The sequence below is a fragment of the Anabas testudineus genome, chromosome 4 (genome assembly GCF_900324465.2).
Source record: "Anabas testudineus chromosome 4, fAnaTes1.2, whole genome shotgun sequence".
NCBI classification, from domain to species: domain Eukaryota; kingdom Metazoa; phylum Chordata; class Actinopteri; order Anabantiformes; family Anabantidae; genus Anabas; species Anabas testudineus.
In genome coordinates, this window is record NC_046613.1 from 13,595,829 (window position 1) to 13,620,308 (window position 24,480).

The 24,480-nt window shown below is 37.6% G+C and overlaps 3 protein-coding genes across 4 annotated transcripts; 1 reads left to right on the forward strand and 2 right to left on the reverse strand.

Annotated features, from left to right (window-relative positions):
* Positions 1-221: 221 nt before the first annotated feature.
* zgc:153738 (uncharacterized protein LOC558115 homolog) lies at positions 222-7,064 on the reverse strand. Of its 2 annotated transcripts, none has more exons than XM_026345250.1 (19): positions 6,931-7,064; positions 5,742-6,069; positions 5,508-5,627; positions 4,716-4,898; positions 4,552-4,623; positions 4,039-4,244; positions 3,852-3,936; positions 3,673-3,768; positions 3,477-3,552; positions 3,118-3,224; positions 2,854-2,940; positions 2,701-2,762; positions 2,466-2,548; positions 2,014-2,121; positions 1,722-1,921; positions 1,421-1,507; positions 1,141-1,318; positions 803-1,041; positions 222-691 (listed from the first exon to the last, which is right to left on the reverse strand). In XM_026345250.1, the coding sequence occupies exons 1-19, from the start codon at positions 6,939-6,941 to the stop codon at positions 578-580; spliced, it is 2,442 nt and encodes an 813-aa protein (XP_026201035.1). In that variant the 5' UTR covers positions 6,942-7,064; the 3' UTR covers positions 222-577. The 2 variants fall into 2 exon arrangements, with proteins under 2 accessions (XP_026201035.1, XP_026201034.1); XM_026345249.1 differs by having other exon boundaries at positions 2,005-2,121.
* A 414-nt stretch (positions 7,065-7,478) lies between these two features.
* On the forward strand, positions 7,479-13,655 carry alkal1 (ALK and LTK ligand 1). Its single transcript, XM_026345302.1, has 6 exons — positions 7,479-7,959; positions 8,221-8,502; positions 10,322-10,375; positions 10,988-11,068; positions 11,843-11,927; positions 13,415-13,655. Exons 2-5 carry the CDS (start codon positions 8,232-8,234, stop codon positions 11,905-11,907), a joined length of 471 nt encoding a protein of 156 aa, XP_026201087.1. The 5' UTR covers positions 7,479-7,959; positions 8,221-8,231; the 3' UTR covers positions 11,908-11,927; positions 13,415-13,655.
* Positions 13,656-17,688: 4,033 nt separating this feature from the next.
* Positions 17,689-23,633, reverse strand: mindy4 (MINDY lysine 48 deubiquitinase 4). The gene is made up of 18 exons (XM_026345253.1): positions 23,255-23,633; positions 22,721-22,840; positions 22,423-22,646; positions 22,098-22,335; positions 21,760-22,010; positions 21,609-21,661; positions 21,390-21,502; positions 21,167-21,283; positions 20,984-21,075; positions 20,714-20,815; positions 20,520-20,583; positions 20,058-20,123; positions 19,904-19,971; positions 19,729-19,792; positions 19,342-19,503; positions 18,984-19,164; positions 18,652-18,730; positions 17,689-18,465 (listed from the first exon to the last, which is right to left on the reverse strand). Exons 1-18 carry the CDS (start codon positions 23,312-23,314, stop codon positions 18,417-18,419), a joined length of 2,103 nt encoding a protein of 700 aa, XP_026201038.1. The 5' UTR covers positions 23,315-23,633; the 3' UTR covers positions 17,689-18,416.
* Between the last annotated feature and the right edge of the window lie 847 nt (positions 23,634-24,480).

The following is a 24,480-nucleotide window of genomic DNA, read 5'->3' on the forward strand; positions in this document are numbered from 1 at the left end:
ATTGAATGTGTTTCAGATTATGTTCATATAGTGTATGTAGTTTGAGCATTATTGACATAAATATTCAAACTAGGATTAGTAATCCAGTGAATCTAATCTAACCATGAACACATGCAGGAAGAAGGTTTGACAAGGCTTAAAACATCACAGAAATCATACCACGGAAATCCTGCATAATGCTAAGAATCAATAATTGAAACAGAACGATTGTTTATGGCATTATTGTATTATTATTGTAGACAAAATAATTTGTGTGCCCTGCTTAAAACATATATAACAGTCACAGGACTACAATTACTGCCTTTCCTTATTTACAAAGTAATTTTTGACAAGTTCACAACAATAAGACACAATAAACTGTCATCATGAGGTGCTGCAGCCTTTTCAGCTGCATAACCAGCAGCACTAATTCACTCACAGCAAAACACACAAAAACAGAACTGTTTTTAGTTTAATTAATTCACTGTATTTTGTTGAAAGTAAATGGGATAATGTTAACCCACCAGTCAATACACATATAGGTTTCAGTAAATATTTACATACAAATTATAACTATCATAAAAACACGAAGACACATTTATTTTTTCCCTTTCTTCTTTGCATCTTTGCCTTTAACTGGTGCCTCTTCTTCTTCCTTTCCTGTGGCAGCCCTAATCCGCTTCTTTCCCAGGGGGGTCTTAGCATACCAGCTCTGGTGACACACAAGGAAAAAGCATAAACAAGAGGCTTTTTGCAATATTAGACACCAAACCCCAGTCATGATGAATGTAAGTGAAACTTAAACAGGACATATGCACTGTACTTTAAGGGCTTCTTCTTCCTCCTGAAAAACAGGGTCGATCTTGGCTAATGGGGCAACAAACTCAGCAGCAGTCAGAGGTCTGTTTGCCTGTTGCAGGATGCGGCGCTTGGTGACAACACTCTGGATCACTCGGACCATGTCACCTGGAGTGTAGCCGTCAGAAATCTTTGCAAGACAGCTGAGATCCAGGGCCTTCGTTACCTCACCTCCCCACTTTTTGATCAGTTGCTTCCACAAAACTGTAGATATAGTTAAAAGTAATTTTTTAAATCACTGTAATAAAATATTATATTCATAATTTTTGTAACTAAAATGTTTTACATTGGATCTTTTCTTACTGTATCTTGAACCGTAGTCAGGTCTTGGAATGAGGATGATTTTACTGTACATTTTACACAGTGACTTTAAATCAGCACTTATTGGATCTTTAGTTGTTCCTATTATAAGAACTCGGTCCTCCCCTTTGATCAACTTAAGAGACTTGGGCAAGTCTTTCTTTAGCCGCTTAGGGTCTAACTGTTTACACACAAAAAACAGTTAACATTACCAGATGCACAAATAACTGAAATCTGTGTAAAACAAGATGATATCACTCAGGCTTCATCTTGCTCAGAGTACCTCTTTTTCTTCCTTGGGAACTTTCTTGTAGAACATTTTCTCTGCATCTTCAATCCATATTACTGAAGGTTGCAGTAATCTTGCTACCTGTGTGAAGATAATTATGAAGAATGTACTTTTACTTTCTGGACCCAAAATGCAAGAAAAATCTGTGAGGTGAATGTCACCAACATTCATTAAAGTAAGTATAGAATGACTAACTGCACTGCAAACCACATAGTGGGAGGATATCCAGTGTTTTGTAAGTTTTGTAGGTGGTGACTATAACTTCAATGGAAAAATTCAAATAACACTGTGTTACCTTAAACACCATGTGAAGCATCATGGCAAGGCCGCTCTTGCCTGGATACTTTCCCGCCGTGTTCAGAGGGGATAGATCAAACAGGTTGGCACCTGTCTCATGGCAGATCGCATGGACCAACATCTTCTTTCCTACACCTGCGGGCCCTGCCAGCAGGATGGCCTTTATCAGAGGAGCTTTCTCATGTACTGCCTGAGAGCCTGAAGACAACACACATCTTTATTCAAACCAATATCTATAACAATATCTATATCCATATATATTTTTATCATGAATTGAATACCTTTCATACCTAATGGTATAATTGCATACAGAGATAAGACTTGTCGCACATCTGAAAGTGATGGCATGGGCTCAATGTCATTTTGCCTCAGTGTTGTCCCAAGGTAGCTATAGTCACCTAGGAATGGGGGGGACCAACTATTAGACCAATAGCTATTATTGCCATTATATCCACACTGCGAATCACGGAGAATATGTAAAAAATAGGTAAAAAAGGTTATTATGTTGTGAATATGTTTATTGTGATCACACGCTTGTGGCAATCACAAACCAGAAGAGGGCAGCACAACACTACATAATATTCAGGTTACGTGACTGATTCAAAGTGCTCAACTGAGAAAACTCTGCTCTGTTACAACATGTTGACTGCAATCACATTAAAAGTTCACTTAAAATTATAATTATAAGACAACAAAAATAATTCTAAAAGATGGCACACCAGCCTACACAAATAATACTTACCCAACATATCCTGCAGCCTAACATTATTTGCCTTTTTCAACAAACCCTGTTCCACCAGCTCCTGACACAGAGACTCAAGCGTCCTAGTAGATGTGAATATATGATGTAATCGTTTTCTCCAGCATGACTCATTTATCCACTTCACACAACTCAATGTTAGTACTAAAACTTTTAATATTTTTTAATTTGATAAATGTAATAAAATTTGATAAATATATGTTCTGTGTTATCTCACCTATCAGCTGTCAGATCTTTCTCCTTTTTCTTCTTCTTTCCACTCTTAGATGCTTTCTTTTTCTGTGGAGTAAGATTATATTAGTCCTATTATGAGGAAACAAACAATCAAACAATCATTGTAAAATGTGACTGCTTTCTTTCACTTTAGTACCTTGGCATTTCCTTTGGTTTTACCACCTTTGTCTTTATCCACAGCTAACTTCCATTCAGCCAGCTCTTGTCTCATCTGCTCATCTACCTGGTACAAGCACAACATATAAATTTGTGCAACTAAAACTTTATCAGTTTTAAATTAAACTAAAGTGACTAAAACAATCAATTGGCCAAACACAAAACATCTTAACTCCCTGCATATACCATTATGTAGTTTTATTAGTTTTAATATTAATGCTTTGTATTCTGCTGTCAGCATCACCTGCACTCGAATTTCTGCCTCAATGACTTTCCTCTTTTCTTCCTTGATCAGCTCCACCTCATGCCTCTGGTTGAAGTTTTTGGACTCATTACGAGTTTGCCAAAAATCTGAGGATCACAAACATTCAGTTTAGGATTTGCCATGAATGAGTCATGTGAAAATAATTTTATGCCACAATATATGCAAATGCTTGCTGGTTTATTAAATACTCATTTGCACATTTCCTATCTAAATGACATTCCTTATTTTCACCTTATCAGGCTGCTACATATGTGTCCTTTTAAATATCTGAGTGACTCTACTTATTTTTTATTATTATTAACCACAGGATATAATCTCCTTTTTTAATATAAACATACCTACAAAGGTTTTGTTTCCTATTTCCAAGTCTGACAGAAAAGCCGAAGGTAGCATCTTCAACCCTGCCTCTTCTTCCTTGTGTTCAGAATAAAGTTAAAACTTAATGTTTACTACATATAAGTGAAGCGTTGTTATAAATAAGTGACATTTTGTGAAATTATTCACAACAAATTGAATACATTTATTAGACCTTACTTCTGCATCATTTCCCCTCTTTTCCTTTTTTTCCTCCTTCCCTTTTGGTTTGTTGTTTGATTCTTCTTCTTCCTTTGCAGCAATTTCTTCTTTTAGCTGAAAAAATACACAACATATTCTATTTCAGCAAACTAGTTAGAACATAGACAACCATATGTTTTACTGGTGGTGCCTTTCACCTCCTGAGGGTTCTTTTCTGCAAAAATCAGAGCTGAGCCTCCATCCTCTTCATCGGGGTAGTCTGGAAATGATCCAGTAGCATCACTAGACAATAAAAAGACATGTTGACAACACAACTACTAAACTACTGTACATACTTCTACTACACTATTACAGCAAAAATCACACCCATTGGTGCCACCTTACCGGCAATCAACGAACCACTGTCGGATCTGCTCTTTCATTGTCTTGCTCATGTCATGACCCTCCACGTCTCTGAGTTGGTTTGTGACAGCTACAATGGACTTTTGGTAATCTTCGTCATACTCCTCCTGTTTTATCCGTGTTGAGGCTTCATTGGCCTGGGCAGTGGTTTCTGCAGGACATGGCACCCTGTATTTTGGATCCATGACCTTGAATGAGAGTGGCCAAAGCATACTGTATATGTTAAACAACTGGTCCCAGAAAGAAAAGACAACAAAGAATAAGCAAGTCAAAAGTACTACTTATTTAACTATTTAACTACTTATTTAACTACATATTTAACTGACACAAGAAAATCTGGTAATACAGCTGTAAAGCTATGCAGATTCTTGTTTTTAACAGGAAGAAAGCAGACTGGTTTCATTAGATGTACTGTTTATTGGCTACTTTTCTACATTTTAAGACCATTTGTTCAACCATCCAAGAATTGCAAAATGGTTGGACCATTTTACTCACCATTCCTAAAAAAATCATTTCTTCATCCCGAGCAATCTTTGCCCTCTTCCTCTGAATGTAGCCCCTCCACACCTGCATATCATCATCAACTTAATGGTTTGTAATGAAAAATGGCAAAAGTCAAAACAAAAGAAGTATGCAGTATTATGTTGACAACAGAAGACCTTTTGAATGGAGACTGCAGCCAACTCAATGCCAACTGTTCCAGGGTCATTAATCCTGTACATCCTGTTCATATTTCTGCTTGCTTCATTCAACTTTGCCCTGAGTCGTCCTTGGCGGGCCCTCTCCCCCACTTGAATGATCTTAATGGCCTCCTCTTGACTCATGTCCTTTGCCATTAGAGGCTGGGTCATAAAACAAAACAGACAAAAGAACTGGAATATTTGATTTACTAAAAATAACAAGTAATCAATGAATCATTTTTGTTTTCTTGATATGTTTTTGTATCTAAGAAAAGAAACTTAACAAATGAAGTAAGAAATTACTGAGCCCTGCACACACAGTGGCTATAAAAAACCCAAAGCAACTGCTCAAAAGGTTATTGAAAAGTATGCGTCAGGGGATTGATACAAGACGTTTTCCAGGTCACTAAATATCAGTTAAATCTACCATTAAGAAACTGAAATAATAGGGCACAGGTATAAATATACCTATAGCAGTCTGTTCTCAAAAACTAAGTATCTGTACAAGAAGGGCGCTAGTGAGGGAAGTGAGGGAAGCCACAAAGACATCAAAGTTTAGAAATTACTTTCAAAGAAATGAGTAGTCCAATTTCCTTTTTGTTAGTTTTACTTTATATACTTTCTCCTTGACATGAAATATCATTTTTTGTACATTTATGTCAAAAAAGCCACATAATCTATCAATATTCAATGTTGTAAAAAAAAATTTATAATAATAATTATAGGCACTGTACTGGGTGTAAATGAAGATGTGGCTACTTTTCAACTCACTTCTGGACTCTCAGTAACCTCCACCATTTTAAGGATATCTGTCAGCATCATCTTTTGTTCTTGAAGTTCTTTGCTGCATTCATTGATGAAATAGCAGGGAATAGGGATCTCAAGGTCGATCTTAAATGATAAAAAGATACGTGTCATTATCCCCGATAAAGCCAATCTCTTGCACAGACAAGTCAGTGTAGCTTTATACAGGTCTCAGGAATCCAGTTCAGTTTTAAAACTCACCGGGGTGAGCTTCAAGTCATGAAGAACATCATCCATGTAATGGTATTCTGAAAACTCTTTTTCCACCATTTCATTCTTCAGCTCTAACACCCTCCCCATCACACCCTCAAGGATAGCTTGAATAACTCGTCTCTTCTGAGGGTGGACCACCTGGTCATAGACCTTGTCCAGCTGTCTGAAGACTTGAAGGTAGCGCACATAAAGCATGGCCAGACGTTGGAAGAACACTACCCTGTCCTTTTGTGGGCGATTGGAATCAGCAGGCAGTTCCTCAGTTAGCAAACGACTCAACTCTAACTGGGCATCAGCCCACAGCTCATTGTATGTCCTGGAAATGTGTAAACAAATAGATTATCAGAGAGCTCTACAATTAGTTTCATTAAAGATTATTAGTTCAAATTCAAGTAATTCTGTTGTTTGATGTGTTAACTCATTCCAAAGTTATCTTATAAATGTCCTCAACAAGCCTATAAAAAGGGAAGGCTAGGTCCTAAACAGTTTCAAGGTATTCATATGAGATCTTTCTCCACTAGTTTTTAATCATGATAGACCTAAACTGACATTTAGACATAATTTTATTTGATTTGATAATTGTAGACACATTTAACAAAGGATGGCTTCTGTCAAACCATTTTCCTAGTTCTTTTCTAGTTACAAGTGCTCAGAGTAACCCAACTAGGAATTTAAATGGCAACAAAAGCAGCTGACATCAGTGATCAAAATGCTCACTAATAAGAATCACAATTATCACAATCACTGAAGAGGCCATAAACATACGAGTAAAGCCACTATCAAGGTTTATTCTATAGCAGTGCTCATAACAGGATATATATATATAACTAAATACCACTCCCACTGTTTTGTTAATCACTGCTGCCACCCAGGTGCCACGAATGAGGTAACTCTGCTCATACTGTCAATAGTTTACCAAAGAAACTTGGAAATAGCTACCGTATCTTGTTCTTAACATATTTTGCCGTGAGTTTTGCCGAAGTCATTATTGTCATACTGTCAAATGTACCTTGGGTGAATATTCTAAAACTAAAGTAACATTGCAAACGTTGTTTCGCATGAAACCAGCTAAGTTAGCTAGCTAACGCTAAGTTGAATTTGACAAGCTAACTTAGCTAACTTTAACTACGTTTTCTGATTTATCGATGATAATAGCTATGTCTGCTGCGACCTTTACCTTTGTGACATGCTTCTGTCCCCAGAGAAATGTTCTTAGTATTTCTTATTAAATAATTTGAAACGTTAATTAGGGAAAACTAAACTAACTTTAGCTGCAGTTAACAACCATCAGGTCAGCTTTCCTGAGTTGACATAGCGCTTGACCCGTCGCTATAGTAACAGTCAATCCGGAAGTAACTCGCCTATTTACCCTGTAATAAGTGACAGAAACCTGCAGGTTTTCTTTTCTAAATCCACTCTGATAAGTGGATATCATGATGAAATAATATCAATATCAATAATAAAAATGATAATAATAATATCATTATGAAGTATTGCATTACTTTAACTAGTGTTTAAAGACTTTAAAGACTGCTTAAAGGGGTGACTTAGATTACAACTGATGTAGTTGCACGATGGCAATTCTGACTTTACTTGCAAGTATACGCTGAATGCACCCTTGAATTTCATAATGTGTAACAGCTCTACTGCAGTGACAGATTTCTTTGCAAGGTGTAAAACTGCGGGCTGGCTGCTCCTGGAGGCGCATTCTCCGCAGCGCTTAGACGGTCACAAGACTTTAACATCGGTGCTGACAGGTCAGCCAGAAGCTGACAGGCCCACCGATACATCCAACAAGTCCCGGCATTTACTTTTTTTTTTCAATCATTACTCTATTTGCAATCGGGACATTTTTGTTTGGAGTTGAACATCCCCGCACAACTACAAGTGGGGACATTTTGGTGCGTAAAGGAGGGGCGCACGCCAAAGTGAGCGAATGACACTGGTACAAAGTGCAGCAAAGATGTCAACACTGCTTTACCACCCACACGAAATCGATTGTATTACCTTGAAGAAGGTGGCTTCTCGTATAAATAGGGACGCATTATTTCAAGAAAGACGGTGGTGAGCACAGACTGCCGGCTCTTCTCTCTCTCTCTCTCTCTCTCTCGCTCTCTTTTCTGTCGGGACCATATCTTGGAAGAAGAAAAGCTGAAGACAACCGTGCCCACTCTCCAGGACAGAAGCATCTTTAACTCCTAAACTAGTAAGTTTTGTACTATAAAACTAGACTAAGCTAGAAGAAATGTGACTGTGGTAGTAGTGCACTGCACTGGATCATTTCTGGTGATATAATTCACTTTAAAAAGCTGCTACATTTTGAAAGGTGAATGAGCTCAAATGGCAAACAATGGTGATATATTGTTGGGCTTATAGTGCTAAATGTGCATGTGTGTTTATGGTTGTTAAAGTAGAACAAATAGGATAACTGACTTAATAGAAAACCCTTGCTTTCTTATGTATTCAGGCAGTGAAGTCATGCAGGTGGAGAGGAAATGGCACATATTATTGACTATCTTCTTTCTGCTCATCACCTCGGGCCAGTGTATGGACAGCAAGGAGGTCAAGCCAAAAGAAAGAAGGACGCTGCTGGATCTAATCTTACAGGTTATCAGAGACAGCCAGCAACGGGAAAAACTTTTGTCCAAGCGCTTTAACAGTGGACACTTCACTTCAGCCCAAGACATGAGGTTCTCCTCCCATGAAAAGCCTTTCTATGTTCCTAGGCTGGATAACACTAGACTCATAGGTAAGCTGATAAGATTTATTTTTAGGTCCTGATCATAAGGCATAATCCTCATTTTACCATGGTAGACAGCTGTCATTGGTCTGGTCTGCTGTTCGTCTTATTTGTGAGCCTTATTTAGTTTGGCTGAATGGAACTTTGTGTGAGCATGTTAGCAGAAAAAATATGGAAAAGAAACTTAGTTTTCACTATTCGTGAATGGTATTAGGCAAGAGTATACTTAAAAGACGGGGCAAAATGTCCTGTCATGTTCTGTGCTCGAACGTCCAACTAAGTTAAAGTGGCTATATACTCTCATACATGTAATGCAATTATTATTGTTCCTATTTATTATTTCTTAGAGATTTTCACCACACGTCCTGAACATATTGCCCCCTCAATCAAAATGCATTTGATTGACAGACCGAGACGTGGATGGGTACTATGAATTTGTGTAGGAGGAGCATTGAGCCAAACGTGTGAATGATTCATTTAGCATTATTCATTGCTGAACCTTAAACATGAATGATGACCATCCCAGACACACTATCAGACAGAACAGAGAAATGTTGTCACATTCATTTAACCTGTAGCACTGAATCACAGTCACTGTTACTCAAATACTCCTTTTAAGTATAATTATAAAATGCTTAGGATTTTAAAGACTGCATTTATCTGTAAAAATAGGTATAGAGCATTTGGTGATGAGCTACTAAATCATGGAACAGGTCCAAAATGATCTAACTCGAACAGATACTTGTTCATCTTCTCAGAAATAAATGAAACTCAAGCTTGGCTTATTTTTTGGATTAATTAAAACATTGTGTGCATGCTGGAATTAAGCCTTTAACTAAACCGTTGATATATACTGTATATCTTCAGATATTTGGGATCCAAGAAGATGCAAGCGTTTCTCAAAGCAAGACTGTAATGAAGATGTTTTCCAGGAAATCTGATTATATACATTAAGTGTTGCAAAAGTGGACAAAGTTAACTTAAAGTGTAGTCTAGTATTGTGTCTCATTGGTGTGTGTTTATTTTGTGCACAGTGAACACAGTTGTTTCGATTCTCTTTGCCATCACTATCAATTAGATCATATTTTAGAGATGTTGCACAGGCATTGCGCCGCTCCAAGTCTCAGCTCCAGCTTATGCAATTGGAAAAGTACCTTTCTCAGACCACTGGCTTGATGGAATGTATCTTTTGAGGATATTAAAAGCAGCATATTAGCAACTGATGCATGTGACACCACCAAAGACCCATGGTCACGCAACAATGTTTTGATCACAATGAGAAGGAAGAAGAATTACCTCTGATATGTTTACCCTGCACACTAGTTGTCCGCTTCCTCAAAAGCCATAGATGTGTCATCAAACTGACTATAGCTATAGCAAGACAGGCTTAATAGAAGGGAATATATTTACTTAACTGCCATGGTTTCTCTGTTAATATGCATAGCATGAGAAATAAGCTTTAAACTTCCATACAATAATCTCTTTAGCCTGTTAGCATTGTCAGTGTGTTATCAGACATGCCCTCACCACCACATAAACCACCACAATATTCTGACACCAGATATTTGCAAAGATCTTTGTGGAGGATAATGTGTAGTTGCAAATATCCACATTAATAAAATACTACATTCAAAAACAAATATTTTGAGCTCATCAAGAATGGTAATTGTAACTAATAATTTTATCAATACACAGTACAGGTAGATGCAGGTAAGGGCAACTGTACCACCTGTGGTCACATTCATGAGCGCCTATAAGTACTTCATAAATGCTCAGTTGTTATAAAATGAGTGTTGATAGAGAAACTAATAGTGGCTTTCTTTTCCAGAAATTCTTCCTAGAGATGTAAACATGAAAGGCAAATTCATTCAGCATTTCACAGGTAAGAAAATTGTCATTAAATGCAGTACTGTACATCATCAGTGCAAAGCCACTGTTCTTTCACAATATTGCAAAATAATTTTCTCTGGAAAACATCTTTTAAAGCATAGTTGCTACTTTTCCCACTGAACTTTTGGCTGCGTATTCTTGGTTTTGCCCTCTTTGAGGAAACCTTTTTCATTCCTGTAAGGCAACATAGTCGTTCGTTACAGAAAACTTCAAGTACACTCACATTGCTGTGGGGTCAGGACACTGCCTGTCTTAGCTGTAGGGCAATGGTGCACATAAACGGCACAGTCGACAGAAGTTGAAGGCAGTGGGGGTTAAGCTGATTATTTGTCTCAGGACCTATGGGTAGACTTCATTATTGTGTGAAAATCTGGAAGCTTAAATGTTGGTGCATAAAGTCTTAGAGGTGATTATGAACTTAACTCAGTTCTGTTCAATAAGTCCAGTTGAACCCTGACTCCTCCACCAAGTCTATGATAGTGAGTTGTTCACTTTCACTTTGTGGCCAAAGGTGTGGTTATACTAGTAGTTTGGATAATGAAAAAAATAGGAAGGCATTGAAGTCTTTTGTATTTTGCCTGATGAGACCTTTTCTATTAAGCAGGACCAGTCAAGTTCTCATCGGAGTGCAGAACACACTTTCATAGACTCTATCACAACACAAGGGATTGCTCAAGACCAGCATGTATGTATGACTAATTCCTTTTATGTTGCTCTTTCATAATGTGCTTAGTGTCTGATGTGCCACTCTAGTTATTGCAAAGGTGGATTACTGCTATATAGGAGTCTTAATGGACATGGATCTACTGCAAGTTTAAAGACCATCCTTAAATGTTTAGAGATATCTCCATTGAAAGAAAGCTGTGTGTTTCTATCTCTGTGGGTTTGTAGCAGGTTGCATATTTCTGTGATTTGCAAGCTTGTCTCGATATAGATTTTTAAGAATTATGAAAGTGTGAAACTGTCATTTATAATAAGAGAGGTTAGAAAAGTAAATATAATTTGTGTGAGACAACTAATCAATCAGCTTAAAAATATGGCATCTGCTGATATAGCAGACATTATACAGTGTAGATAATGTTGACTTGTCAAAAATTGATCTGTTTAGCTCGACCGATCAGATTAAGATGCCCCCCTTTTAAGTTGCCTTTGTATCTCTGTCAAAATATAATCAGTATTTTTATTATTTCCTATTTGGGATATTCATTGAGACAGAAGACATGATGGACAAGTACAGACAGCAACTTAGTCTAGATTCAGTGGCCTGTTAGACTGGGATGATGCAGGCAACGCAACTTTTATGGTTTAATTTCTCAGCAGGCTTTAAAATTGAGTTTTTCCATCATTTAGTCCCAATTCTTAACAATACAGCTATTTAGAGAGGCAAACTGTATTCTTAGTCTTTAATGTTGATAATTATGTTAATAAATGAATACCCTTTTCCCCACTTTTCTTTCAGATTACAAAAGATGTGCCAGATTGCTAACGCGATTAGCAATGAGTCCACTCTGCATGCAAACGTAGATATTGCATTGAAGTGTTGGGTGAGGTTCAGCCTGCAGCACATACACCCTTATTCTGATTCCTTGGCAACATACTGTGTGTCAATTAGATTAAATAGTAGTTAAAAGTTAAATAACAATCAACTGGTCATTGTAAAATTCATGGTTACTGGTGACGATTGCTGTCTCTGTCCAAATGTAATAACTATTTTGTATTGCAACTGAGGATTATTTTTGACTATATCTATTGAAATTTAATAATGAATTGTTTTCGGAAAATAGTGAATGATTTGCCACAGTTTTCCAGAGCTCAGCAAATGTTTTGTTCAGCAACAAAAAAACGAGATTTGTGTTTAGAAAGTTATGAAATTGAACTGCAGCAAATCTGCAGAATGAAAACACTCAAACCATAAACTTTGCATTGAAAATGACTCAATAGATTGGATCAATAGTATTATGCTGGCTTTCATTAGGGACAACATACCAAATGTTTTTTATACTAATACAAATATTACTAGTTATGATTTCATAACTATTCATAAGCACATTTGTGAAAATTCTTGTACCACTGTACCAGGAATTTCGAAAATCCCCTAGCGTGATTATGTCTCAACCTCAATTCAGTTTTCTAGTACCAGTGAATTGCTGTAGGGATGTTTTAGTGAAAAAGCCAAATCATAAAACCACCTTTTAGTTGCCCAAAATGAAAAGTAGACATTTCTAAATTCTTTCTCTGTGACCAACACAATGCAAACATTATAGTGAAATCTTAGTAGATGGGTTTAAAACAAAGAATAAGTAATTCATTCTCTGAGGACAATGTAAGAAAACTAAAACTTAATGGACAGGAATAGATTATTGTGGGTTTTTTTTTTTAATTACCTTCTGCTACAGCACATATTACACACACAGCAAACCTAAAAATAGTCACTCTCAAGACAAAGGGAAAAACTCAGACTTTCGTCAGTGGAGTAATTTGGGCGCAGTCATAGTCATCTCTTTGTTAAGACGATCTTTGATGACAGCAGGTCTGATGTGGTCACTGCTGCCTAGTCTTAAATCCAGAACTGGTAAAAAGCAGGTGCTCTCAGTGAACGCAATTAGGTCTAGATTGCTGCGAAAGAGTTCATCTACACAAGTGGCCGTTTCAGTTCATTTGACTTTTTCATGGTATAGGACTTCTGGTGATTAGTAAATTGAAGAAGCTGACACATTCTCACATGTATTCAGCTTCTCAAGTGAATCAGAAAATAAGATCCTGTCCGCACTGTTCTGAGAAATCTGACAAATGTATATCACAATCAGGGGCTTATGAAGGCATTTTAAGTGATTCATTATTTAGTCATCCTGAGAATCTCTGAATGAACCTGGACATAACATTGAGGATGATGACAGATCTGTAATGACCCTCTTTAGAGACTGACATCACAACTTCCTCAGTAGGACCAAGATGTAAGAATATGTGTTTTACTCTAAAATCACTTTCACAAGTTAAAGTTTTTTTTTGTTTTGTTTTTACTCCGTTGCAGTTTCCACAATAATGGAAGAGGGATCAACGTGTTGCCAAGGAAGTGCCTTCAAATCCACTGCAGTCAGATGAACATTGTTGTTCTTACAGTGTTTCTATATTTGTTGTCCTTGTTGTCTTTACTGAAAATGCTGACCGACATTGTTGGTCGTCTTAAAGATTTGCTTTTTATTTTAATGTACTTGTATGTAACATGTATTTGTAAGGAAACAAATTAATTTAATATTAAATGCACCTATTTATTGAAAGGGTATGTGTATAATAATTTCACAGTTATTCCATATCAAATTATTTTGGTTATAAAAGTTAAAAACAAAAGAAGAGGACTAAGAATTCCTTATTCTGAATATCTTAATCTTGTTCTGAAAGTGGTCTGACAGATTTTTCATGCACAGTCATTGTCTTCATTCTGTTTTATTTGGCACTTGAGTGATTGCTGACAGTGAGAACATATGGAAGTGGTGATAATGCACTGTCGTACTACACAATAAAGACTATTGAAGCACAGCATATTTTGCTATTATTGGAGACGAGGGGAAAGAGGGAAAATAGAAGGAGGAATCAGCGTTAGATCAGAGCTGCATAGGCAGGCAGTGAGATGGGTGTGACTGTAAATGCACTTGGGGGAGTAGAGTGTACTTAAAACAAAAATGTTAAGTGAATGACGTCTTTTGACATTTAGATGCCCTAACATTTATCTCAGTCTCCACAGCAATGGGAAAAAGCTGTTCTCTGCTCACTGCAGTTCAAACGTGATTCTTTATGAATTTATGAAGAGTGATAATACGTTTTTCCTCACTTTCTGGCTTGAATATGTGTGTTTAAGTTTTCTGCACCCTACTTACACACTCTCCTCTCAACAGGTGTTACCATTACTGAATTCTCCCCTGAAACAGTTATTGCAAAATCTCTGGCAGATTTTTGCCTTTCTTTCTGCCAATCACACACTCAGTCAAAACTGTCAGATATCTTGGATTCTTGGACTCTTGGAAAGAATGTTGAGCAATTCAGATGCAACAGAACCAGATATACTTTGAATAACACCAGCAAACGCTTAGCAAACACTTTACTCTCTTTTCATTTTTCTATGGTGATTGTCTTCATTGTGTAGCTATATTTTAGTGCAAGTGGTTACTCCTAGTTTGATTACCCTCTTAAAGGTTTATTTTTGTCTTTTGGAAGGGTTGACAAATTGCTTCGGCAAGACTTCCTTTAACCGTTGACAAATGCAGTTGAGGAAACATTAATGTATCAAGCGAATTCATTCCTGATCATCATAGTCCAAAGAATGAAGTGTGCCTGGTGTTTTCAGGCATTGAGGCTCAGACCACTTGTAACAGCCCCGAGTAAACTGGCTGAAATCTGGTACAGGTCAAGGATAATGTCCAATTTGACTTGTAGTTGTACCAGACAAACACTAATAATCAACAACATTAAGATGTTTTGTTGGACAGGCGTTAGTATTTAGTATTTAGCTGAAGACTGGTCAGCGTGCACATGCTGCCTGTGTAAGTGTTTATTTTTTTCTTCAATCCTGTTGTAAATTGAAAATAGCAAAGACTAGAGACAATAATTTGAAGATCTTTAAACAAGCAAAGGTGTAATTTCCTCTCAGTCAGTAAAGGCATTCAAGCTACCATTCAATGAAACTCTACTTGATCACCTTGTAAAAAGCAGGGCGTTAAACTTGCCTAACCCTACTCTAATAGAGAGCAATCCTGACAAAATAAACAAGATACTTGCTCTTCTTGTCATTTGTATCATCTTGTACTGATATACAGTATGTGCCTGGGGGATAGTTATAGTCTGTTTTTATTTGGGTAGTGAAATAAATATTGAGCCACACGCATAAGGATGCTGACAGTCTAGGTCCTGAGCAAAACATGCACTAAGCCAAAGATTACAACAGCTCAGTTCTCAGGCTCTACAGGCTCTGCTGGAACCGTTTGTTACGCTGGATCATGCATTATTCAGTTTGGCTTGTAGTGAGATCATTAAAAAGTCACTTGCGGAAGCCACCAGTGCAAAAGGTTGTGCGCTGGAATTGTGTTGAAAGAATGTGTTTTCTTTAGATGTGCAGATGTCAATTCATGCCGTGTTTTCAACTTTATGTAAGAGGGTCTTGTTGTGAAGGGCCATAAAACGCATCTCCTCAGGAACAGAACAGCCACGATTAGCAATTTATGCTCCATCAAATTCCTGAACATCATCAAAAACGCAAAACCAAATGAAAACGGAAATCAACTGAAAGAGTTTTAAATGACACAACAGAGGAACAGCCTCTGCAGCTTCCCGCTTCATGATCACCTACAACATTTAAGGTACAGAGGTGATATTTTCTTCTCAAGCTATAAAAGGATTAGGCAGCTAAAAATACAGTTGGGCCGTGTGGGGATGCACTGGGGATCCCTTTCCCTTCGGGTGGGTTGGGCAGAGACACCAGATCCTAATCTGAGGAGGATATCACTTATCTGGAGACAAACAGCACAGATTAGGAGAGGAGACAGAAGATGCGCTGGGGACAGCATGTGGGAGGGCTCTAACACAATTACACACAAGCACCAAATCCCTTCTCTGATACCTCTGAGAGATACTGCAGCAATAAATAGTAAATAGAGACCAAAGCCGGGCCATTTCCTTCCTGCCCAGACTGCACCCTGCTGCACCAAAGCTAAGCAGCACTGAGAGGAAACATGTTTTGACTACAACACTCGAACTTTCACTGTCGTGTTCTTTGAAATCAGATGCTCACAGTAACACACACTTTGGATGTTTTAAGATAGTTCTGAGTCGATAAGCTCAGCATTCAATGGATTCTGATTCTTGTCTTAAATTGCCTTTGAAATCATACATACATTTGTAATTTAGTTAGCCCATTGGCACAAACTAAAATATTCAGAGAAGATTATGATAAGCATATAACCTAAAACCTAAACATGGTTCCTTATGACGTTTATCAAACTCCCCCCATCCGCAGAAGAGTGTTTTGGTAAAAGTAAACACTTTAATCCAATTTCTTAGACCCCAAGGCCTCATTCACGCAAACCAACTTATTTATAGTGATCACAGTAGCCTTGATGCCTGTAAAATTGTAAAGGATTCATTCATTCACTCCATGTCTCATGATTAATTCATGGCTCTTCCAAGTCTTCTGTAGAGTTCATCAATCCCTACATGAGTCACCACTAATATACATTCAGACAATGTGGCCTCCATTAGGAATTTGACAATTGAAAGATGAATGAATTGTCCTCATCGCAGTGAGCTCTACTCCAGCATTTCCATCATGTCAAAATAGAAATATCACAGATATGAGTGACTTTGACGGGTTTAATAAAGAAATCAGCTTCTATTGTTTCATCGTGTGCTGTTGCCGAGATGTTTTGGACATACGTTGACCTGGACTTTGGTCCACATTGCACAAGACAGTTTGATGGAAAGTGAGCTGCTGCAGCTCCATCCATGTGCCAGCTGCACTGTCTTTGATCCCATGTGCTGGAGGTGTTGGCACAGGTCTGTCTGCCACCCCCTCTGCATGCCCCACACTGTGTGCGATCTGACAGCTGCCATGGCTATTACTAAAGGCACTGATTAACTGCAAGGCATCTGTCAGCTGAATCTGTTTTTTTACCCTGACATGTGACGTAGTTGAGAGTCAATTCACAATTAGCTTCGAGTTTGTTTTCTTTATCCGGAACAATGTGTGAGAATTACATAAATGTTTATTTATCAAATGGGACAAGAACAAGTGCATCATGCACATTGCACTAAGGAAAGAAGAGTATTTTTATGAAAGTGAACGTGTGCATTTGTATTAGAAGGTATTTCTACTTTTCATTTACTCACTGTAGTACTGCATACTGCATTAATATAAGATAATATAAATCTTTATTGATCCCACAGTGGGGAGATTTAATTGTTATGACAGCTCCAAGACAATAGTAAGGTGCAAGAATGAAAATAGAAAAGTATGCAAGAAATGTGCAAAGACTGTATTAGGCTTACTGAGAGCTTGATGCAAAGAAGCATTCAGAAGCACATATCATTTCATAACAATACATAGTACCGTATAACTGGGCAGAACAAACTGCATGCACAGTAATTTTACTTGATAATTTCTTTTATTTATCTATTTTGAGCGACTTATTCAATGTTTTGTATGTTTTTTGTCTGCTTTCTGAAAATTACACAAAACTTATTTTCTAATTTATAAAGTGATGGACAGATGCAAACATGTGGAACAAAACAGCTTATGTTGAGACAGTTGAGGTACTGAGTCAGTTTATTACCCATTGCAGATGACACACATGCCAAAAGTGAAAATTCATCAAAAATGAGAAATTTGATGAATAAAATTTAATATAAAACTCATACACATATATCAGCACTCTTTATTAGGTCTGCCTCTTTAACACACAAACAAGTCCGTATTCATTTAATGTAATTTAACACATCTGAATTAAAACTGAACAGTGTAACAGATGATTTCATTTTTATGTACACACATGATAAAAGGCCATTTGATTTCTGTCAAATACAAAACAAACTGTAAAACAAGATTGTACTATAAGTAGCACATGAAATCTGTTAAGACATGCTGTGAAAATAATTTAAACATTTTTCTTGATTCAAGTATGACATTTCTACTAAGTATATAAGGCCACCGTGGTCAATACTGTATCTTGCAGTTTATTTTACATTTCCCAAGCAAAATATACAAGTTTCTAACCTGTTCTATATATCCTGTTCATGTTAATATACATTTTAGGCAGAGCTGCCTTACACATATTGCTTAATAATGTTCAGCTGGCCATACTGTGTTTGACAAACAAATGGTAAGAAGCTAAAATAATATAATGCTGAATTGTATAGATATATATGAAGAGAACTACATGTAATATTGTAGGATCTTACATATAGTATAAGTCAAGTTTCATAAAATATATCCTATATAGCCTATTGGCCTCCTCTAAAATTAAAATAGCATCAAACCATGAGATCTGTTAGAGAATAGGTTCTGTATCATTCCAATCAACAAGTGCATCTTTCCACCTGAAAATGAAAAACACAAAAAAACAACAGTTTAAGAGCAGATCCAGATACAGACCTCCAGGTATAATGATTAGTAATGTAATGATGCTGTCTGGAGTAACAGTAAAGTAAAGTCCAAAATATTTTATAGTTGTTTTCAGGATGTGCAAACATCACTGTGCATGTGGGTGTTTGTCCGTGTGCTACCTTGTTCGGATACAGTGTTCCAGGGGAGGAATGAGATCAGCGTCTTCATTCTGACAGTTTGTGGCTGATTTGCCAACAGCTGAAAACACAAATATTTTCTATGTTGGAATTTTCTATGTACAAAATAACTTAATCCAGATAATTCCAATTATCATAATAGCAATAAATGCCTCTAATGCATCTACCCAATGTGCTGTACTTACAGTATGGTTATCACAGAGACTACACCATAATGTAAATTTGTTTGGTTATTACCTACATTTAATATTATTATGAGAAACATGACAAGCAAATAAATAAAAATTAAAAAAGGGAAAAGTAATGCTACGTACAGACAGTAAGGCGGATCTCCTCCTGTTGATTGGCCAGTCCATCATAGTAGTAAAGGTCGAATTCCAGATCTTTATCCTGACTGGTCAACAGCTCCCTCTGCAGGCCAAACAGCACACTAAAGTGGCTTTCACTGCACACCACCCAGATAGGCCAGCGGGGAGTCTTTAGGTAATCTCCTACCTTAAATGGAAAGAAAACAAACACAACTGATCTATGTCATGTACTTCCTACTTCAGTCTACAGTTTTTTTCTATAGTAACCTTATGGGCATGCATAATTACACAAATCAATACTCCCTAATGTACTTTTTCCTTAATCTGACTGGTATCTGGTCCTTCAGCCAACAAGATCACTCACCTTACAGATGTTATAATGTTCAAACAAGGACAGTAAGCCAATTTCACAGTGGCCTTTGATTCCCTTAAGTAGAGTCATGTTGGCATTGCCTGAATCTAATTCCATGTCATTGTCAAAGACATTAGAAACTGCTCTACCACAGAGCAGCATGTTGACCAGCTCCTGGGGAACAAAGACAAACATTCAATGTTACCACCAGAATAAACGACAGTAAGTAAGTGCTCACTATCTGTTGTGTGTTTCACTGTGCTGTCAAAATCATTCAGATCCTCCATCCAACTATACCATACTTCCTTAAACTGTCAGTATTAACAGTATTGATTGTTGATTGATTCTGAATTGTGAACACAGCAGCAGCGCTCCTAAACCATTTGATTTGTGTCCAACCTGAGTGCAGTAGCCATGGGCTCCAATGAGCGAGGTGGTGGGCACATCCATATCCTCTCGTACTCTTAAGAGAAAAATGAGAGGTACATTTAAGGGTGTTAGTTCACCACACAGCCTTGTAGCAATCTCTACTTTGTGTGTTGTTTAGTAATAACGTTCTAAAGGATCCACATACTTTTCAATTGATCGAGAGAGAATAGCAGATATGGTGAGCAGGATACACCCAAACACTCCAGTCTCAAACTGCAGGAAATGAAAACAGATTACAATAATCTTTTGTACATCTGATTGTGAAATAATCTGCAGGACGTTGGTATTCAGTCTCTCACCTGCTCAATATACTGGTCAAGAAGCAAATGCAGATCCTTTATGCTATCCACGGTGAAACATGTTATCTAAAACAATAAGGTGCTCATAAAAGTTCACAACCTTCTTGTAAATGAGGCATTAACAATACACACAGAAGCAGAACTAATACCTCCCTTTAGTATTCAAAGGATACTTGAGTATTGCCACAGCTACAACTGTTACATTATTATTCATGTCACTCCAAATAAAAGCACAGACATTAACCAATGTGCAAAAGTGTTTTTGAATATCTAAATATGGTTACTCATTTTCCACATGAACCCAATATTAAAAATGGCACTATACTAAACTATAGACACATATGACACATGATATAGTTCCTTATTTAGTTAGGAAATGTCACCAGAATTCCTTTTGGTCAACTTAATTGTAACTTGGCTATATATATTTCAGAAGTTGTCTATGTAGCGTCTGGTCATTACCTTTTCTAGCACTCCTTCAGATTTGTAGCGTCCTGTTGGGGTGAAATGAATTCTTCCTGAATTTCTGTTTTAAAAATTAGATGATTAAAAAAAAACAATGACACAAACTGTTTAAATCAATGCTTCACTTAAAACAAAAGACATACAACAAAAGAAAGATATAGAGGATTAAGTGGATAAGAATATGGTCTTACATTGCTATTGTAGCTTGTTTTTCCTCTCCGGCCCTCCACAGGATCTCAGCCACAGCTAAAACAAGACACGTTCTTCTGGTTGTGTTTGAAGGTCTTAATCTCCTGAGAACAAAGTGGCATTTGAGTGAAAGGCAGGTTGTCTTGGGTAATTATACTGCTAATACCAAAAATGCACTCCTTCATGTGAATTAATGGCTGTGAAATGCATTCAAGTGATGACAATGGGGCACACAGAGGTGAATATTAAAAGGGCACTGGAGGATAACGTACTGGAGGCCTGTATTACTGCTTTCGGTGTTTTCAAACAGAAGTTTCTTTAGAACAAAAGCTTGAATGGATGCTAGAACTCCACACGGACCACCCTAAAGATAAGGACACAATAATGTTTCAGAAATAATTAATAAATAAAAATTCAATAAATTATATGCAAGTATATGGGCTAGATAAATAAACCTTTTTCTGTACAATTCCATATCTCAGGTCATGTGTTTCTGAGAAAGTGAAACCCTGATTCCTCCACTCAACACTGAAACAATTTAGGCTTGAACCAAGAAGAAGCGCTTTCAATTCCTGCAGAAAAGAAACAAAATGAAACAGAAATACACACAGAAAATCAAAAGCATCTGCAGAAATTGTCGCCAGCAGTTCTAAATAAATGGTGCTCTGCATCACTAACCATGGCAGTGTGTTGGTCCATTGGACGGCCTGCATATCTGTGCGCTGCAATAGTTCTCTGAAAGGACACTTTGTAGAGATCTTGCTGATGATCATCATAATCATCAACATCGTCTGGAAAGTGATAAACACGATATCTCCTACTTATCAAATTGAAGGCAACAAGAAGGTTAGCATATGCCACTTGATATTCTTCTAGCCTTAAATAAAACCCACTTACCTAAAACCATTTCAGACATATCCAAATCTGCCTCATTGGGCCAGGTCTTTACTCTAAGATAGGGACAAACACAATCACAAGAAACACACTTTGTAAAAGTAGTTGTAGCTGCAACTTAATAGGTGAAGTGTATTCTGGTAAAGTGTTTTACTTTGTTGTTTTCGGAGTGTTTTGTCCCACTTGTTCAAAGCTCTTTTCAGCCTGAATCCTCTCTGGTCCACTCCACATCTCTCGTCTCCCTCCTTTACAGTTGGCAGAGCTGATTTCAGTTAGGCTGCTCCCTAAGCTTTTCTGATGTAAACCAGTTTGTAGAAGTCCATCAGAAGAATTTGTGGTTTCTTCTTTTCTAAGCAGCTGCTGGGATACTTCTAACCTTCGACTCGCCCTTTTCTTGTTTGATTCCTGAAAGGAAAAACATTAGTAAAAAGGACAAGAATATGATAAATAAGGGATAAAGAATTTTTAAGAACTGCATCAGGAGTTCAGTACCTGAGGTGTGTTAGCTATTGGTCCAGCCATCATGCCACGTCTAATACGATTAGTTCTACTTTTTTGGATGCTCTCCTTGCTTTGAGTCTTTTTTTCATTGTCCTGAAAAGAAGAAATCTGTGCCTGTCCTTTTAGTTCTTCATAAAAAGATGTTTGATTATGACTTGATAGTCTCTTAGTCTCTGGCAATAATGAGGTATACGTAGGTTCAGAAGAGCAGGTTTCTTCGTTATCAGACCTGTGAGAGAGATAAATACCAAATATGTTTAAAACAAATTTACACTTTAAAGGAAAAAAATTATCCAAAGCATTGCCTTTGTAATACCTTAATTTGTTGTGTTTGTTAAAAACATAAGCCACTGGGCTCTCGTCTGGTTTATTGTCATTCATCAGTGTTGATGTTAATGCAGCACAAGCAGCCGATGAGCTGATTGTTCGGGCAGACTGTAGACAATCACTTTCATTTTTGGTTATTGTGTCCTTCTTAAAGCCCCCAGTGTGATGCTTTACAATAATCTCCAGTAATGTTTTCAGGGGAGAGTTCTGAATCTGCAAAGACAGAAATGTCAGCTAGACCTTGTTTTTGATATTTCACACAGCTAACCATTAGCTACAATGCTTACCTTATTCTGTCCATAGAGATGCTCAATGTTGAGAATCTGCCTCAGTTGCGACCTGTTGTTGATACTGGCCTCTGTGCGTGGGTGCTCCTCATCCATACAAGCAATTGTCTTCTTCAGTCCCTGCACATCAATACCCACAGGAGCAGTGTTACACCACAATCTGTGGCCTATCACAGCATGTGACTATGACCTTTTATCCATAGTGCAGCTGTAAAATCTATCAACACGATAAGTTAGTTACACGTTTTACTGGCTGTTACCCAAAATGTTGAGGGTAGGGTTAAAAGTTAACTGTACCCTAAGGTTATTTACTGTCATTGTTGGCAGAGTTGACAGCAGATGTTAATGTTGTATCTCTAGACGCAGAGTCTAACAAATTGTGGATTTAAAGCAACAAATGAAGCAGCTAACGTTACTTTACCATTGCTAAACAGTGGCTAACGAAGGCAGCTAACCTAGCTCAGTTAGCTAACTCTTCGCAGTTGATATGAACAACGCTCACCACCTAGCATTACCATAACTTGGCTAGCTTACCTTTCGACTAAGATATTCTCGCACAAGGGACGAAGAAACCTCTTCGACTGAAAAGGCCATGATGGGGACGTCTGTGATGCTAGCCCGTCAGCATGAAGCTGTCCTGACTGGGGCCCTACCGAACACACTACCGAACCATGCCGAGGCGGGTGAACTGACCCCCACACACAGCACAGATCTGCACCAGACGGAGGAACAGTGAACGTTTCAGACACAGCCTCCTGTCTTTATATCCTACACATGTGTAAAACTTTGTTGTCTTTTTAGATGTGTTGTTCGGCAATGCTCGTTTCCATGGCGATGATAGTCGCTCCACTGACCCACCGTGGATATAGTGAATGGATGAGATAAACAAACATGGCGGCCCGTGTCCTCCAGTGCCAACGATGCCAAAGGGGAGAGTTGAAGGAGGCTGGCCTGGCCTACGCATGCGCATTAGCGGTGTGGCATAATAATTTGGGATACTTAGCAATTTGATTAGAATCTATTTAATACGTAAATACACCATGCCAGCTCAACATAAACAATAATATAAACATCTCTCTCTCACCTGCTGTAAGGACATCCGCTACACCACCCAGCAAAAGACCCCAAGATGGTGGAGTAAATTGCCATATTCTCAGTGTGATTATATGACTGAACTATTCTGCAACTCTGTGTGCACAAATTCTGTTTGGCACTTAATTCTGATGAAACTGAGAAATCTTCTTCCCTAGCATGTTGCTTTCAATGTCCCTGACTTTACTATTTTGTTTGCTTTGTAAGTTGCTTTAGGTAAAAGCATCTGCAAAAATACTAAATATAGATTTTGATATAAGACACCTCTATAAGATGTGGCCAAAAATCATTAATGCAGCTACTGCCTTGTACAGAGATGAAAGAGAGGTCTCAATTTTTGCTCCATTTTAAATGGTCACAGGTGAAAAGAGCTGGAAGTTTCCATATTAAATGTGCTGCATGGCTTTACAGAAAAGTTGTTCATAATAGATACTAGATAACAGAGATTAGACCTAGTGCACTACATTACAAGAGGTCCCAACTCGCATCTATAATTAATCACTTTAATAAAGCCAAAGGTTTTATTCAGCTTCATAGTACCACCATACCTGTTGTACCTGCAGCTGGTCTCCAACAGCCATGAGTTCTGAAAGTTGAGTCATGGAAACTGGATTTCTTTCTTGTTAGGTCAAAGCATTTACCTACTCATCAAAGTAGCTTTACCAGTC